The following is a 14,499-nucleotide window of genomic DNA, read 5'->3' on the forward strand; positions in this document are numbered from 1 at the left end:
GAAAGCAACAACTTCCGGGACGCAGCATTATGGGAAATGGCTCGACTCCCAGGGTCCCCCAGCTCTGCGTTTGTTAATCTGCGGCTGCGCACAGCCCGCCCCGGAAGCAAGGGCGCCGCTACCGCGCGAAGCTGTTTGGCTGTCAAAGACTTTTCCTGCTCAGGTGTAAATATGAAGTTATTTAAATACTTATAAAATGTGGATACCTCGTGGTGGTCTGAGCCTTTGAGTCTCCAGGACGGGTACCTTTCTTAAGCACGTTACATATGAAGGCTGGCTAAGAGGGGAAACATTGAAATTTCTCTCAGTTCCCCTAATCCTGTCAATTTCTATAATTACGTAAATTTTCTTGAATTAACCTTACTGCAGAATTTTATCAGAATAAACAGATAAAATTCGAGAGTGAATTTTAAAGCAGAACTGAAAGATGCTATTAAAGAGAAATTGCAGGAGGTAAAAGTTTCAAACATTTGTTTATTCGTTGAAAATACTTAAGTGCACACTTTGTGCCAAGCCCTCTCTGAAATGAATTGCACATAGACCTCTCTGCCCTGGAGTTTTAATTTAATAAAGAAGACACAGTAATCGCTACAGAAAAAAAAAATCAGGTCTCAGTAGAAAAACAGGCAAGGATGTAAACAGGTAATTCATCATAAAAGAACAACTGGTCATCAAATAAATGAAGAAATGTCCATCCTTACTAGTAATCAGATAAAAGTAGATTAAAATAGTGGCATACTAACCCACCAAATTGGCCAGAGTAACAATTGGTTAAATTTCGGGGAAACTGGCTCTCCTTCCCTTTACTGCTGAGATAATTTAAAACTTTCTTCTCTGAGCTCCAGCCACACAGGTCCTTTTTCTTTTTGTTTGGTTTCGGTCCCTATTCTAAAACAGAGCCTTTGGGTCGTGGTGGTTCCTACTTCCTCTGACTGGAATTCTCTTTCCCTGGATCTTCCATGGTCTGTATCTTATTCTCATTCTGTTCGCAACTTAAAAGTCACTTCTTCGCAAAGGTATTTGCAGAGCAATGTAAGGAACAGTCATATGATCACTCACATCGCCTTATTTTACTTCTCTACCCAGCAATTATCACTATCTGGTATTTTTTATTTCATTTTTACCTATATATTTTCCCTCCTCATACATATACAGAAATATGCAAATGCAAGCTCTTTGGAAGATAGGACATATTTGTCTTGTTCATGGCTATAACTCCAGTACCTAGAAGTGCCTGGAACACAGTAAGTGCTTAATAAATGTTTACTGAAGAAATATAGTCATTAGAAATGAAATACTGTACAAGAATGTTCACAGCAGCTTTATTCATAATCGCCAAACTGGAAACAGCCCAGGTTTCCATCAAAACAAGAATGGAAAAAGTGGTATATTCATACTATGGAATACTACTAAGCAATCAAAAGAAACTGATACACACAATACATAGATGAATCTTTTAAATATTTTACCGAGTGAAAGAAGCCTTACACAAAATTTCCTGCTGTATGAATCCAACCATATGAAGTTCTAGAGCAGGCAAAACTAATTATGGTGAGAAAAAATCAGAACAATGGTTGCCTCTTGGGGGAGTTGGGTGGGGACTGACTAGGAAGGAGTATGAAGGAACTTTCTGGGGTGATGGTAATGTTCTATATCTTAATAGGATTTGAGTTACATAGGTGTATGCATTTGTTAAAACTCAAATGTATATTTAAGATATGCATTTTATTTTTATCTCAAAAAAACTTAATTTGAACTGCAATGATATGCATGATGAGTACTTAGGGAGAACTGTACTAATGTCTGCAATTTACTTTGAAATATATCAAAACAGATTAGTCAGATATGTGACAAAGCTGGTAAAATGTTATGATAGTCTCTAGATCAGCATTTCTTGACCTCAACACTATCAACATTTTGAAACAGCAAATTCTTTGTTGTAGGGGGATCCTGTAAATTGCAGGAGTTGAGCAGCCTTCCTGGACTCTACCTACTCAATGCCAGTAGCATCCTTCCGGTTTTGACAACCCAAAATGTCTTTGGACATTGCAAAATGGAGAGGGGGAAATCCTTCCTTCTTCTTCCCTTCAGAACTGCTCTACTGCTTCACTGTAAATTCTCTCAACTTTGCTTTATGCTTGAAATTCTTCAGAATAAAAATTGGAGGAAAAAGAAGTAAATTATATGACTTTAAAAATGCTCATGAAACACCAAGTAGAAGATGCACCTATGAAGACCTATATACTATTATCAATTTTTTTGAAAGTTCGCAGTGATGATATCTAATATCAATGAACGTCAGTATTTACAAATTGTATGACATTACTAAAATGAACATGTGACATAAAGTGTACTGTATATACTTGGATAGGGAAGAAAAACATTTCTTATTACTGTCGTATTGGAATATCCTTCAAACCGTCCTTTTATCTCTAGAGATAAATCTGCATTCACACAGTTAAGCCACCTTGGTTTTTGGGCAACACCTAAGGCCGCCAAGACCGCCATCCATTTACGCTCACGTCTCCCTAATGCCCTCCAACTCCACGGCTTAGAGACAAGGAAGATCATCATTGTTTGGGAAGATGTTAAAAATGCAGAATCTGGGACCTCACTCCTACCTACCGAATCCTGATCTGCATTTCAATAAGATCTCTGAATGGTTCCTACACTTGTCCGAGTTTGAGGAGCGTCACTTTAATGGACCAATCCTTGCCCCAGAACAGTGCCCGCTATCCTCTGACAGTGGCAGCAGCTGAGAAACGACGATGAGGCTGGGATGGAATGGTAAGAATGAAAACTCTGCGACTGAGAAGCAAGCAGCGGGACCAAAGAATTCCCCCGGTCGCTCCAACTACGGAGGAAAGCACACTGCCGCATCCCCAGGCCTACAGGTCGGGGCTGCTCTGACTTCCGGGCCCCGCAGCCTCGCGCGCGCGCATGCGCCTCCCAGGAGCGAGCTATCTCAGCTCCCCTAGCCCGACCCGCGCGGCCGTTTGCAAGCTTCGGGTCGCCGGATGCTGGAATTTTGAGCCTCCTTCCCTAGGAAAATTGAGTTGTCTGTACAGCCAAGAAACCAGGGGTCACAGCAGTGAGCGGGGCACGGCTCGAGGTGAGTCTTCCGATTGCTGGCGCCAATGGTAAACGAGACTAGGATTTTCCCACGCTGTGGCGACCGGTACCACCTGCCCGGAACTTGCGGAGGTGACGGCACCGCCTTCACTCCCGCTACACATCCTGTGGTTGGTGAGAGCTAACCCAGCGTTGCCCCGTCCCCCTTCACAGCTGGGACCTCCCGCTGAGGCCCAATCAGGTGTTAGGTGGACGATACCTCTGTGCCTCTACGCGCTGGGGACCTGGGGACGTGCCCCTCCAGCACCATGGCAGCTCTTTAAAAAAAAAAAAAGAAGAAGAAAAGGAATTATTTCACTCAGGAATCTCAAGTTTCAGTCAAAGTTGTTACAGCATTCTCTGAAATCTTGAGTCAGAAAATTCTCTTGAGGGTCTTTTTGGGGGTTGAAATCTCATCAACGAAAATAATTTGACAAATAAGTGACTTACAGTATGACTCCCGTAGTTGTCTGTTCAAATGCCCCTCCATCCCACACTTCTTTGGTAGTTCCATTTCATCTTCCGGACCCCACACTCAACAGGACCCCCTCCCAACTTCATTCATTCCGTGGGTGACTTTAAATAAATGCATAGCTTTAAATAAGTGTTGATGACAAACAAAATTGTATCTCCAGCTAAATCTCTTCACTCCATAATGGTATATCTAACTGCCTGCTGGACATCTGTACTTAATAGGTGTCTTAAAAGAGACTTCATTACTGTTAGGTCCAGAGCTGAGAGAAAGAGACAGGAAGCCTCATGTGTAGGAAAATGCTGGGTTTGTTTTATTTTTATTTATTTATTTATTTAGAGCATCTGGGTGCAGATGGGTGGAGGTGAAAAAGCGTCCACAAAAGAAAAGGGGAGAGCCTTGGATTTTATAGAGGGTTTCTGGGCAGGGGGGGAGTAAAAATAAGTGGGCCAGGACAGCTGCCTGTAATTAATTCTTTTTCAAACAACCAGCTCCTAGGATCCCTGCCCCAGTCACATCCATCCTTCAGCTCTGGCCTCATTCTTATCAGGAGAGAGAGGGAAGGATAAACTTCATCCCTATGGGGGGCAGGTGGAAAGGAATGGTGGCTGTAGCTGTCTGTTAGATTTACAACATCTGGGGATTCTCTAGACTCCTGCGGCTATTGTTTTACAAGCCTAAGTTTTGCATTAACCACATTCCATTCCGTCGTATACTTACTTTTCGGGTTCCCACCTGGAACAAACCTTGCAATTACTTAATGTGTCTAAAACCAAGCTTTAGATTTCCACAATATTCCCCATGAAAATAAATGGCAAATCCATTGTTTCAGTATCTTAAAACCTAGGAGTCATTCTTATATATCTCATGTAATTCATCAGTAAACCTTGTTGGCTCTACTCTCGCTCTTTGTCCAGAACCTGAACATTGCTCACCACCTTGACCACTGCAACCCTTATGCAAGCCACCATCATCTCTCTTCAAATCATTGCAGGGCCTGTCTGGTCTCTCTGCTTTCTGCTACAATATCCTCCATAGCAGCAAGTGTGGGCCTCTTCATAAGTCAAAACCCTCCAGTGGCATTCCATATCTGTCAGGATAAAATCCAAAGTCCTGGCCATGCCTTACAAGACCCAAGATAAATGGGCCCTCATTTCCTCCTCTTCTATGACCCTGTTCCCAGCTCACTCTGCTCTAGCCAGGTCGTCTGGCACCCTGAACATGCTGTCGCCTTTGCTTGGAACACTCTTGGCCCCAGTAAACACACCGCTTCCTTCTTGAGTTCTTTTAAGTCTCTTCCTCACAGTTACCTTAGAAGAGGGGCCTTTCCTGACAACCTTGTTTACAGTCTGACTGCCTACTGCCCCACTGTTGCTCCTTATCCTTCAGGTTTCTCCATAACAGTTATCTACTGGGTGTATATATTTGTATTTTGATTTCATTGTCTCCTTCCACTAGATTAAACCTCTATTTCAGCAGAGATTTTTTTGTTACTTTCATTCACTGTTTTATTCTTAGTCCCAAAGAAAATGTTTGAGTATATTGGGTGTGCCTGATAAACATTTGCTGAATGAATAACACTAATAATAATAACAACAGAAAATACTCACGTAGCACTCTGTTCCCAGGCACTTTCCACACATTCTCATTTAATCCTCATAGCAACCCTCTCATTCCCATTTTGGAGATGGGGAGACTGAGGCATAGATAAATGAAGCCACTTACCTAAGATCACACAGTTGGTAAGTGGCAGACTCAGGAGTTGCACCTTGGCAATCTGATAACAGAGTCCATATTTTAAACTACTGCAATAAAAACTAAAGTAAATTCACATCCTTTAATAATTACCTAATGAATTGTTCCCTATATTTCTCAACTGCAAAACAGACTAAAAAGATGTTTATGAAATTCTAAGTCCAGGAATTTTAAATACTTATGAGGATTTTTAAAAAAAATAACAGCCAATATTTAAATTATGATAGCAAGTGCAAATAGTAGGATGTAAAATTATATGAAGTCAATGGTTAGTAAAGAAAACATTGTGATTAAAGGAGGGAGGAATGTTTGCAGCTCTAACAGTTATTTGAAAAGGATAACTTCAAATTTTTAAAAATAAATATTAATAAACATAAATAAATATTACCAAAGCTACCCACCATCTTCTATGAAGGTGGTAATATTTAAACTACTTAAGTTAGATGGCAAAGCAAGGAATCCTGATCTGTTCTGTGGAGAGGAGATCTAATACCATTTGGCCTGGAAAAATATGTTCTGGACTTAAATAGGTTTGGGATACTCAGCATAGTGAACATCCCTCTTGGAAGTTCACAGCACATACAGTTATCTAGCAAGACACTGAGAAACCACACATAAAAAGTGTACCCATATAATCTGTTGTCCAAATAGGGTCACTTTTGTCTAGGATAAATACTAAGCTAGTCAAGACAATAGGATGACAGCCATAAACCAGGATCATGGCAGCAGGCTAACGAGGACCCATGGTTACCCTAAAGAAACCTGTTGAACTTTATTGTCATTCACCATTTCAAGAGCTTATTTAAGCACAAAATGTTTTCTGTGATTTTTTTTTTCCCCAGCATGGCATTGACACCCTGGTAAATAGTGTCTTAAGGACATCAGTTGATACCGTACTGGGATTAGGAATGATGTAATGTTGACATTGATTTTTACTTGGATCTGTGGAGACAGTTCAGTGTGTGCAAGAGTGCTTCTTATTTTCCTGATTCATGTTCCATTAATCTTAATAAATGCAACACCCCACCACATTTACTCATTCCCATAATACTTAATGTGCTTTTGGCAGGACCCCATTGCAGTTACTGATCTGTCACCTGTGGATAATTTGCATTTCATTTTAAGTGGAAGAACTTTGTTTGCTTTTCAAAAATTCCATGCAATGAACTAGCTAAATTGTTGAACCATTACCATTTCCTGATATTAGAGAATGACCCAACTACATGGGATAAAATAAAGAAGACTTGAATAAAGGGACAGTCATATTCCTAAAGGGCTTGATAATAGATAATCCAAAGCAGCCTTTGTGAATCGGAACCACTCTCAGTGTGTTGGCATTTTGTGCTGCCAGGTCTTTAAACTAACAGCCCAGATTGTAAACTGAGGATAAATTCACTCCACTGAGTAGCTGTTAGGGTGGTCAACTTGCCTTTCCCATGGGAACCTAACACGTCCCCACTCCTTCTCAAACTGTAACACTGGTGACCAACCACTGATTGTGTGAACTTTTTCCTAATAGACAGTCAGGGCTCTCTTGCCTACCTTGTTAGACCTTTGTTAGAGCAGCACATATGATCACTGTAATGACAGTGTGGAGTGTGAGTTGATGAAGAGACATTAGCGGCAGAGTCCAGGTAAGAAGAGTAAAGGTTCTGGCAAGAAAAAGACACACATTCACCTTTGAAACATTGGAGAGACTGTTTAATAAGAGATTGTTTACAAAGGTGTGTCCAGGTTTAAAGGAACCATTACTACCTCTAGGTTCTCATGGTCTGCTGGAACCAGAGAGGAAAGGCTGCCTGCAGAAGCTGTGGTCTTCAAGGATTATAGCCATTGTCAGAATCCCACCAAAGCAAGGAAGTAGTAGTAAAGAAATGCCCTGGCCTCTTTCTCCTTCCATCCTCCTACTTCCTGCCAGAGCGTAGGCTAAACCCAACACAAGAAAGGCAGAAGAGTCAAGTGCTGTATGCTGTGGAGGTCAGCTGTCCAGAGTCCTGGGCAGGAAAATGGGATTAGGGGGACAAACAAAATAACTAGCACAAGAGAAAATAATACAAATGATGAGCCCCTGAATTAGGCCTTGGTAGTTGGGGTTGTGAGAAAGGGACAGGTTCAGGTCTATTCTGTTTTCCTCATGCTCAGGGGGGTACAGCCCCCACCACTACTTATACCACTTTTCTGTCTGGAAGATGTTTCTTCCAGAAGCCCTCTGCACTACTACTCCTCTTCCCCTTGTCTAAGTTCTACTCTTCTTTCAAGGTTCAGCTCAGATCCTGCTTCCTTCCTCATATCTTTCCTGGTAGGCCACTTCATTGATCATGCCCTCATCTTAATCCCCATGATAATACCTTTACTGTTCATTTAACACTTAGCTTTTTTTAATTGTTGTTATGTGTCTTATTAGATATACATCCCGATCCTCAGACTAAATAGAGAGCTATAGGAAAGCATGAAGGATGAAGCTCCACCTATAGTACTGCTTGATAAATCCTTATGGAGGATGAGAAAGAACACCATGAAGACACCACTGTCCTAAATAATTGTGTTTGATTTCACAGAGTAAAATCTCTTTAAGAAGGTAAGCCAAGTTTTCCTTTGCAGCAATGGGATGGAGCTATTTTTTTTCCTACTGAATTTAGAAGTACTGCATGCTAATCATAAAACTTCAAACAATATAAAAGCACACAAATTGAAAAGTGAAAGTCTTTTCCTTGTTCCCTCAATCACTTTTAGCCAACTTTTAATTGTTTGGTGAATTCACTTTCTGACTATTTTCATGTATATGTGATCATGTAAGAGTAATATCATACTATTTATATTTCTCTACAATCTACTTTTTTCAGGTAGCCATGTATCCTGAACATCAATGTCAATATACCTTTTTTTTTTTAATAGAGATACGGTTCTGCTTTGTTGCTCTAGGCTGGAGTGCTGTGGTATTATCATAGCTGACTACAACCTCAAATTCCTGGGCTCAAGTGATCCTCCCACCTCACCCACCTGAGTGGCTAGGACTACAGGCACTCACCACTATGCCCACCTAATTTTTTTTCATTTTTTGTAGAGATGGGGTTTTGCTATGTTACCCAGATTGGTCTTGAACTTCTGGCCTCAAGTGATCCTCCCACCTTGGCCTCCCAAACTGTTGGGATTAGAGGCATGAGCCACCGTGCTCAGCATCAATATACATTTTTTATTGACCTCATAATATTCTACTGTTTGGATGTATATTTATTAAGCTAGTTTTCCATAAGTCATTTCTGCTATTTTTCTTATAAGCAATGATGCGATGAATATCTTTACACACACTTGTTTATATGCTGTCTGATTTATTCCTTAAGTAACCTTTATATGATTGAGATTTTTAGATCAGCTCTCCTTATAACAACTTTTTCCCCTATGACAATTACCAGGCATTATTTTTTTTTTCTTTTGCTAAATTGCTAAGTAAAAATATTGTAGGGATTTCCACTTTGGGACAAAAATGGAGTAGACATAGATGTATTTTTCTTCATTCTTTCTGCTAAGTACAACTAAGAATTTTGAACACTATACATAAAACAAACACAAGAAGACTCTAAAATGTGGAGAGAAGAGAGCAGACTGGCTAGAGACCTTGGGACCCAAGGAAGGACATGGTGGTGACTCTTTTTTTTTTTTTTTTTTTGAGACAGAGTCTCACTCTGTGGCCCAGGCTAGAGTGCCATGGCATCAGCCTAGCTCACAGCAGCTTCAAACTCCTGGGCTCAAGCAATCCGTCTGCCTCAGCCTCCTGAGTAGCTGGGACTGCAGGCATGCGCCACCATGCCTGGCTAATTTTTATTTTTATACATATATATATATTTTTTAGTTGTTTAGCTAATTTCTTTCACTCAGTAGAGATGGGGTGTCGCTCTTGCTCAGGCTGGTCTTGAACTCCTGAGCTCAAACGATCCTCCTGCCTTGGCCTCCCAGAGTGCTAGGATTATGGGAGTGAGCCACCACGCCCGGCCCATGATGGTGACTTTTTTGGGTTTTCTTTTTGCCTCAGATATCCCAGACTTGACACTGAAGAAGCAGCAAGCCAGAAACATCAAGAGTGCAGAGTAAAAATAAATAAATAAAAGCCCTAACAAAAGCCTGCTTTCTGCAGCTAAAGGACCAAGAAAGAGGCAGCCTAGCAAAACAGAAAACATTTAGACGATAAATGCTCTATAGCAGGCAAATACCACAGAAAATACTGTGGTCTTGCCCATACCCACACCACCAAAGAGAACCCAGATTCCACCCTCATTGAACTGTATGAGGCACCTCAATCCCCACCCCTAATCAGCATGGTCTCAGAAAAGTCTGAGTAGGGACTCGGGCCTTTCCTTCCCAAAAGGATTCAGCAAGACAAGCAGCCATGAGAATGAAATCACTATGTGCTGACAATGAATAGATTTCCAAAATATACCTGGTGGGGAGGGGGATAGCAAGTAGGAGGAAAAGGGTATATATGATCCCCTTTGTATATACTTTATGTATACTGTGTATTTCTCACTCCATATATTTATACATTATACCAGTGTGTATCTTTCACATATGTATATGTATAATGCTTAAAATTTTTCTGATATGAAACACCAGAAACTCTTAGCCTTGGATGAGGGACTCAGGTGGGTAGTGGTGGAGGCCCCAAGCAGGAGACTATCTTCCTTTTTCAACTTTCATCTACCATTTGAATTTTCTAACCTTGTATTTTTTGTTTTAATGTTAATGGGTTACTTGAGCTATGGGATAATTTGCCTTTATTTTCCCTTCTTTACATTCTTCTCCTTAAAAACTAATAGACATTAATATTTACTTAGGAAGATGAAATTAACTATCCACATAACTAAATTCTCTTACTCATTCTGTTCATTCTAGGTTTCCAATGTAACCGGTCATATGCTCTCTTCTGGGTATATTATTGATATAGCTTTTTGGCTATGTAATTGGTTTACTTCAATGAAATTGCTCATTGTGGTAGCTGAAGATGCCAGATCAACTGTCTAGATATGGAGAGAGGAATTTGATACCTAGTTATTATTAGGGTTTCATGGCTCTCACTGGATTGTCCCACATTTTTGGTCTTAGCATATTACATCAGAAAGTAGAATAATGGGGAAAGAGATTGATTAATTTTCACAAGTTATGAAGAAATCTAATACATTTTTATTAAGTACCCATGTTGATCTATTGAGTTCTTTCAAGATTGTGTATGTAAATTGTCTCTCTTCTCTTTACCTCCTTAGAAACTTACGGGTGTCCGAAAATGATTGAGATAGAGCAGGCGGAGGCCCAGCTCTCTGAGTTAGACCTGCTAACCAGTATGTTCCCTGGTGAGAATGAACTCATAGTGAATGACCAGCTGGCTTTAGCAGAACTGAAAGCTTGTATTGAAAAGAGGACAATGGAGGGGCGCTCTTCAAAAGTTTACTTTACTATCAATATGAACCTGGACCTATCTGAGGAAGCAATGGTAATTCAGTGTTATCTTTGGAAGAACTTAAATGTGTCAAGGTTTGGAACAGCACTCAGGGCATTTTTCTTCTTCTTTTTTTTAATCAGGTGATGTTTTCTCTAGCCTGTATTCTTCCCTTTAAGTACCCTGCAGTTCTGCCTGAAATTACCGTCAGGTATGTTACAGAAACTCTTCCCAACTTTAGAGGTCAAAATTAATCTGAGAGTAAAAGAAATTCTCAAGTTTTTCTCTTCTAAGAAAATTGATTTAATTTTTTCCCATATCTTTTCCATCAGATCAGTATTGTTGAATAGATCCCAGCAGACTCAACTGAACACAGATCTGACTGCATACTTGCAAAAGAATTGTCTTGGTGATGTCTGTATATTGAATGCCACAGAGTGGGTTAGAGAACATGCCTCTGACTATGTCAGCAAAGATATCTCATCTTCCCCCATCACAGGAAGCACAATCCAGTCAGTCGATCTCATCCTCACCAGACTCTGGATCTATAGCCATCATATCTACAACAAATGTAAAAGAAAGAATATTCTAGAGTGGGCAAAGGAGCTTTCCCTGTCTGGGTTTAGCATGCCTGGGAAACCTGGTGTTGTTTGTGTGGAAGGACCACAAAGTGCCTGTGAAGAATTTTGGTCAAGGTTTGCTTTCACATTTTTTATATATCATGTCAATAATTTTAATACTAAACAAGTTACAGTCATGTGCTACATAGAGATGTTTTGGTCAACAGTGGACTGCATATATGACAGTGGTCCTGTAAGACTATAATGGAGCATATATAGAAACCTGATATATGGCACTTGATATTGGCATTGCAGATCAAGTAGAGGAAATGATTGACATTCAGTAACGGTGCTGGGGCATTTCACATGGGTTTTTCCATGTGAAAAATGTGTACCATCTAGATCTGTGTAAGTATGCTCTATGAATTTCACACAATGACAAAATAGCCTAAAGATGAATTTCTCAGGATGTATGCCTGTTGTTAAGTGATGCATGACTGTACTAGAGATGTGGAAATAAGTATGTCCTGGGGGTTATATTAATATTTGCATGGGGATTCAATCTCAAGTCAGTGGATAAGGCAGAAATCCCATATAGTATGCATTTTTCCCCTCACCTGCCACAGTGCACATAGGAGCCATTCTGTAAATGCATGTTGAATGAATTGAGCCTCTGCCCAAGGCCCTGTCTACCATCCCATCTATTTCCATGGATCTGATTCTTGCCTCATCTAGTGGTATCATAAACTGTACACCCTGTGAAACAAGGGGCTTTCTGGAAGCATTAGAATTGCTGCCAGTCTTCTCATTTCTCTACTGATATCCTACATAAGTTTCTGCTAAGTTCCTTCAGTAATTTGAGATTCAGCAATTTTCCACATTTTTAATATACTGATATGAGACATTAGTAATGGTAATAAATGAGTCTGAGGATGGGATTATGACCAGAATCACATTTGATTAAAATAAATTCCTGTGAGATAAAAGTAGGCTTTTTTACTTCTAGGAAAAGGCATAGAATAAATCTGTTTTATAACTTCTGCTTTCAGTGCTTTAGAATAGACAACCCATTTTGATAATTTTTGCTGTGAAAATTTCTTTTCAGACTCAGAAAATTAAACTGGAAGAGAATTTTAATTCGCCATCGAGAAGACATTCCTTTTGATGGCACAAATGAGGAAATGGAAAGACAAAGGAAATTTTCTATTTTTGAAGAAAAAGTGTTCAGTGTTAGTGGAGCCAGAGGAAACCACATGGACTTTGGTCAGCTGTATCAGTTCTTAAATGCCAGTGGATGTGGGGATGTTTTTCAGATGTTCTTTGGTGTGGAAGGACAATGACTGAGTAGAAGAGTAGTTCAAAGTATTTTGGCCTTTTGATTTTTTTTTTCCCACTTTTTCTTGAAAGATTAAGTAATCTTATGTTAGCTCCATTGTAGACTGTGGGGGAAAAATACAGAAAAAGTAGTATAGATGGAATGCATCTGTTAAAAATATGTCATGATTGAAAGCAAAACTAAGTTTCAAATTATAATCTTAAAATTATTGATAGAAATTTCTTGACATATAAATTACCCATTTTGAAAGGAAATTATCTGTGAAGGTAACATTAGTGTCCAACTTTGCAGTCATTCCCAACCCCCTTCTCCCTTACCTGCTTCTACTATAGAACCTGGAAAAGCTAATTGCTCATCCTCTTAGTCTCTTTTGCAACTACAGGTGGCCTGGGGATTTCTGAAAACGTTTGCTTCCTGATCAAAATGATAGATGCAGCTAGGCCACCTCTTCCCCCTCTTTCTGAAGTAACAGCTGGAGCTGGAGTAGTGCCCTCAACTAAAAGGGAAGGAAGGGCCAAGAGAACCACAGAGATGCTAGTCCCCACATTGTTGAGCTGCTGATCTGCCTATCTCTAGAGGTCTTATTATGAAATAAAACTAGTTTTATTTAATTTCTAAGCTCTTTATTAGCAGTGAAAAGGTAGTTTATCAAATAGTTTTTTTCAAAGCTTTAGTTTTGCATCTACCATTTAATAAACAAATAATTGAACTTTTTCTTAAATGGAGTTTGCAGTTCATCTCTATTTTTATGTACTTATGCTCTGCTCCTGCTCTTTGGCTTGCCTCACAGAAGGATAAGGTATGAGTAGAACCTGAACTTTGTTAACATGCCTCAAAAATTCATTAGTAACTTAGAGAATTCATTTTTGGCAAATTATATGTAGACAAATTTTTCATTCTGGAAGTGGCTTTCTATAAATGTATTTTTGGCAGATTGACCTAGAGTCAAATAAACACACTACTTGGTTTTTGAGGCCCTCCATAAATCAGTTCCAAAAGAATTCATTAAATATTTACTAATTGCTAGCACTCAGGTTCATACCGTGTGTTGGATACTTCTTAAAGAGTCAGACTTGGTTGGGGGAATGAAGTTGGGGTGAGATACGATACATTGTTTATCTTAGTAAAAAGTCAGAGGCAAACTATGTCCATCACTAAATCAAATATAGCATATATTACGGTAATACAATGTATTATAGCAGTCACAAAAAGTAAACTGGAACAAGGCAATGTAGTAGATCTTACAAAGGTGGTTAAACACAAATGAGAATCACAATGGTATTTAAAGCACAGTGCCTGTATTGGATGAAAGTCTTATGTACCTCCTTAGATTTTCTGCCCACCTCCCATTGGCCCTGTCAGTTGCCCTGGAAATCTCAGTTCTTCCTCTACTGCCACCAGACAGCCAGATGGACTAGCTGTGTGTCTAGAGTTTCTGACTCCTCTAGCCATTACCGGATTTGGATAAAATACCCTATAGAACATGGTATCTGACATCCCTAGAGACCACCACAGGGGGCAGACGATACATATATTGCTTTAAGTAGAACTAAACTGCTACAACTTTTTCATTCTTTGTACATTATCTTAAAAACCACATTGCTATGTTTAATATGTAAGATCTCAAATGTAACATAAAAACAAAATGTAATAAAGTAGTTTTATAAATTTTTTTCCTTGAGTCAGACCTCCTGTCAAATTTAGACACTTGTGATTATTAAGCCATAGTAAGCAAGAGAAGTACAGATTTTCAAATCACATGATTAGCAAATTCTTTGGAAAAATGGATAAACTGTAGTTAAATGTCACAGTATAAGCAATCTAGCTTTTTAAATTT

The 14,499-nt window shown here is 39.5% G+C and overlaps 1 protein-coding gene across 1 annotated transcript; it reads left to right on the forward strand.

The window, feature by feature from the left end:
- The first annotated feature begins 1,809 nt into the window (after nucleotides 1-1,809).
- On the forward strand, nucleotides 1,810-14,259 carry RWDD2B (RWD domain containing 2B). Its single transcript, XM_069472408.1, has 6 exons — nucleotides 1,810-3,112; nucleotides 7,743-7,916; nucleotides 10,594-10,820; nucleotides 10,910-10,977; nucleotides 11,099-11,461; nucleotides 12,432-14,259. Exons 3-6 carry the CDS (start codon nucleotides 10,614-10,616, stop codon nucleotides 12,664-12,666), a joined length of 873 nt encoding a protein of 290 aa, XP_069328509.1. The 5' UTR covers nucleotides 1,810-3,112; nucleotides 7,743-7,916; nucleotides 10,594-10,613; the 3' UTR covers nucleotides 12,667-14,259.
- The last annotated feature ends 240 nt before the right edge of the window (nucleotides 14,260-14,499 follow it).

The sequence above is a fragment of the Eulemur rufifrons genome, chromosome 7 (assembly GCF_041146395.1).
Source record: "Eulemur rufifrons isolate Redbay chromosome 7, OSU_ERuf_1, whole genome shotgun sequence".
In the NCBI taxonomy this organism is placed as follows: Eukaryota; Metazoa; Chordata; class Mammalia; order Primates; family Lemuridae; genus Eulemur; species Eulemur rufifrons.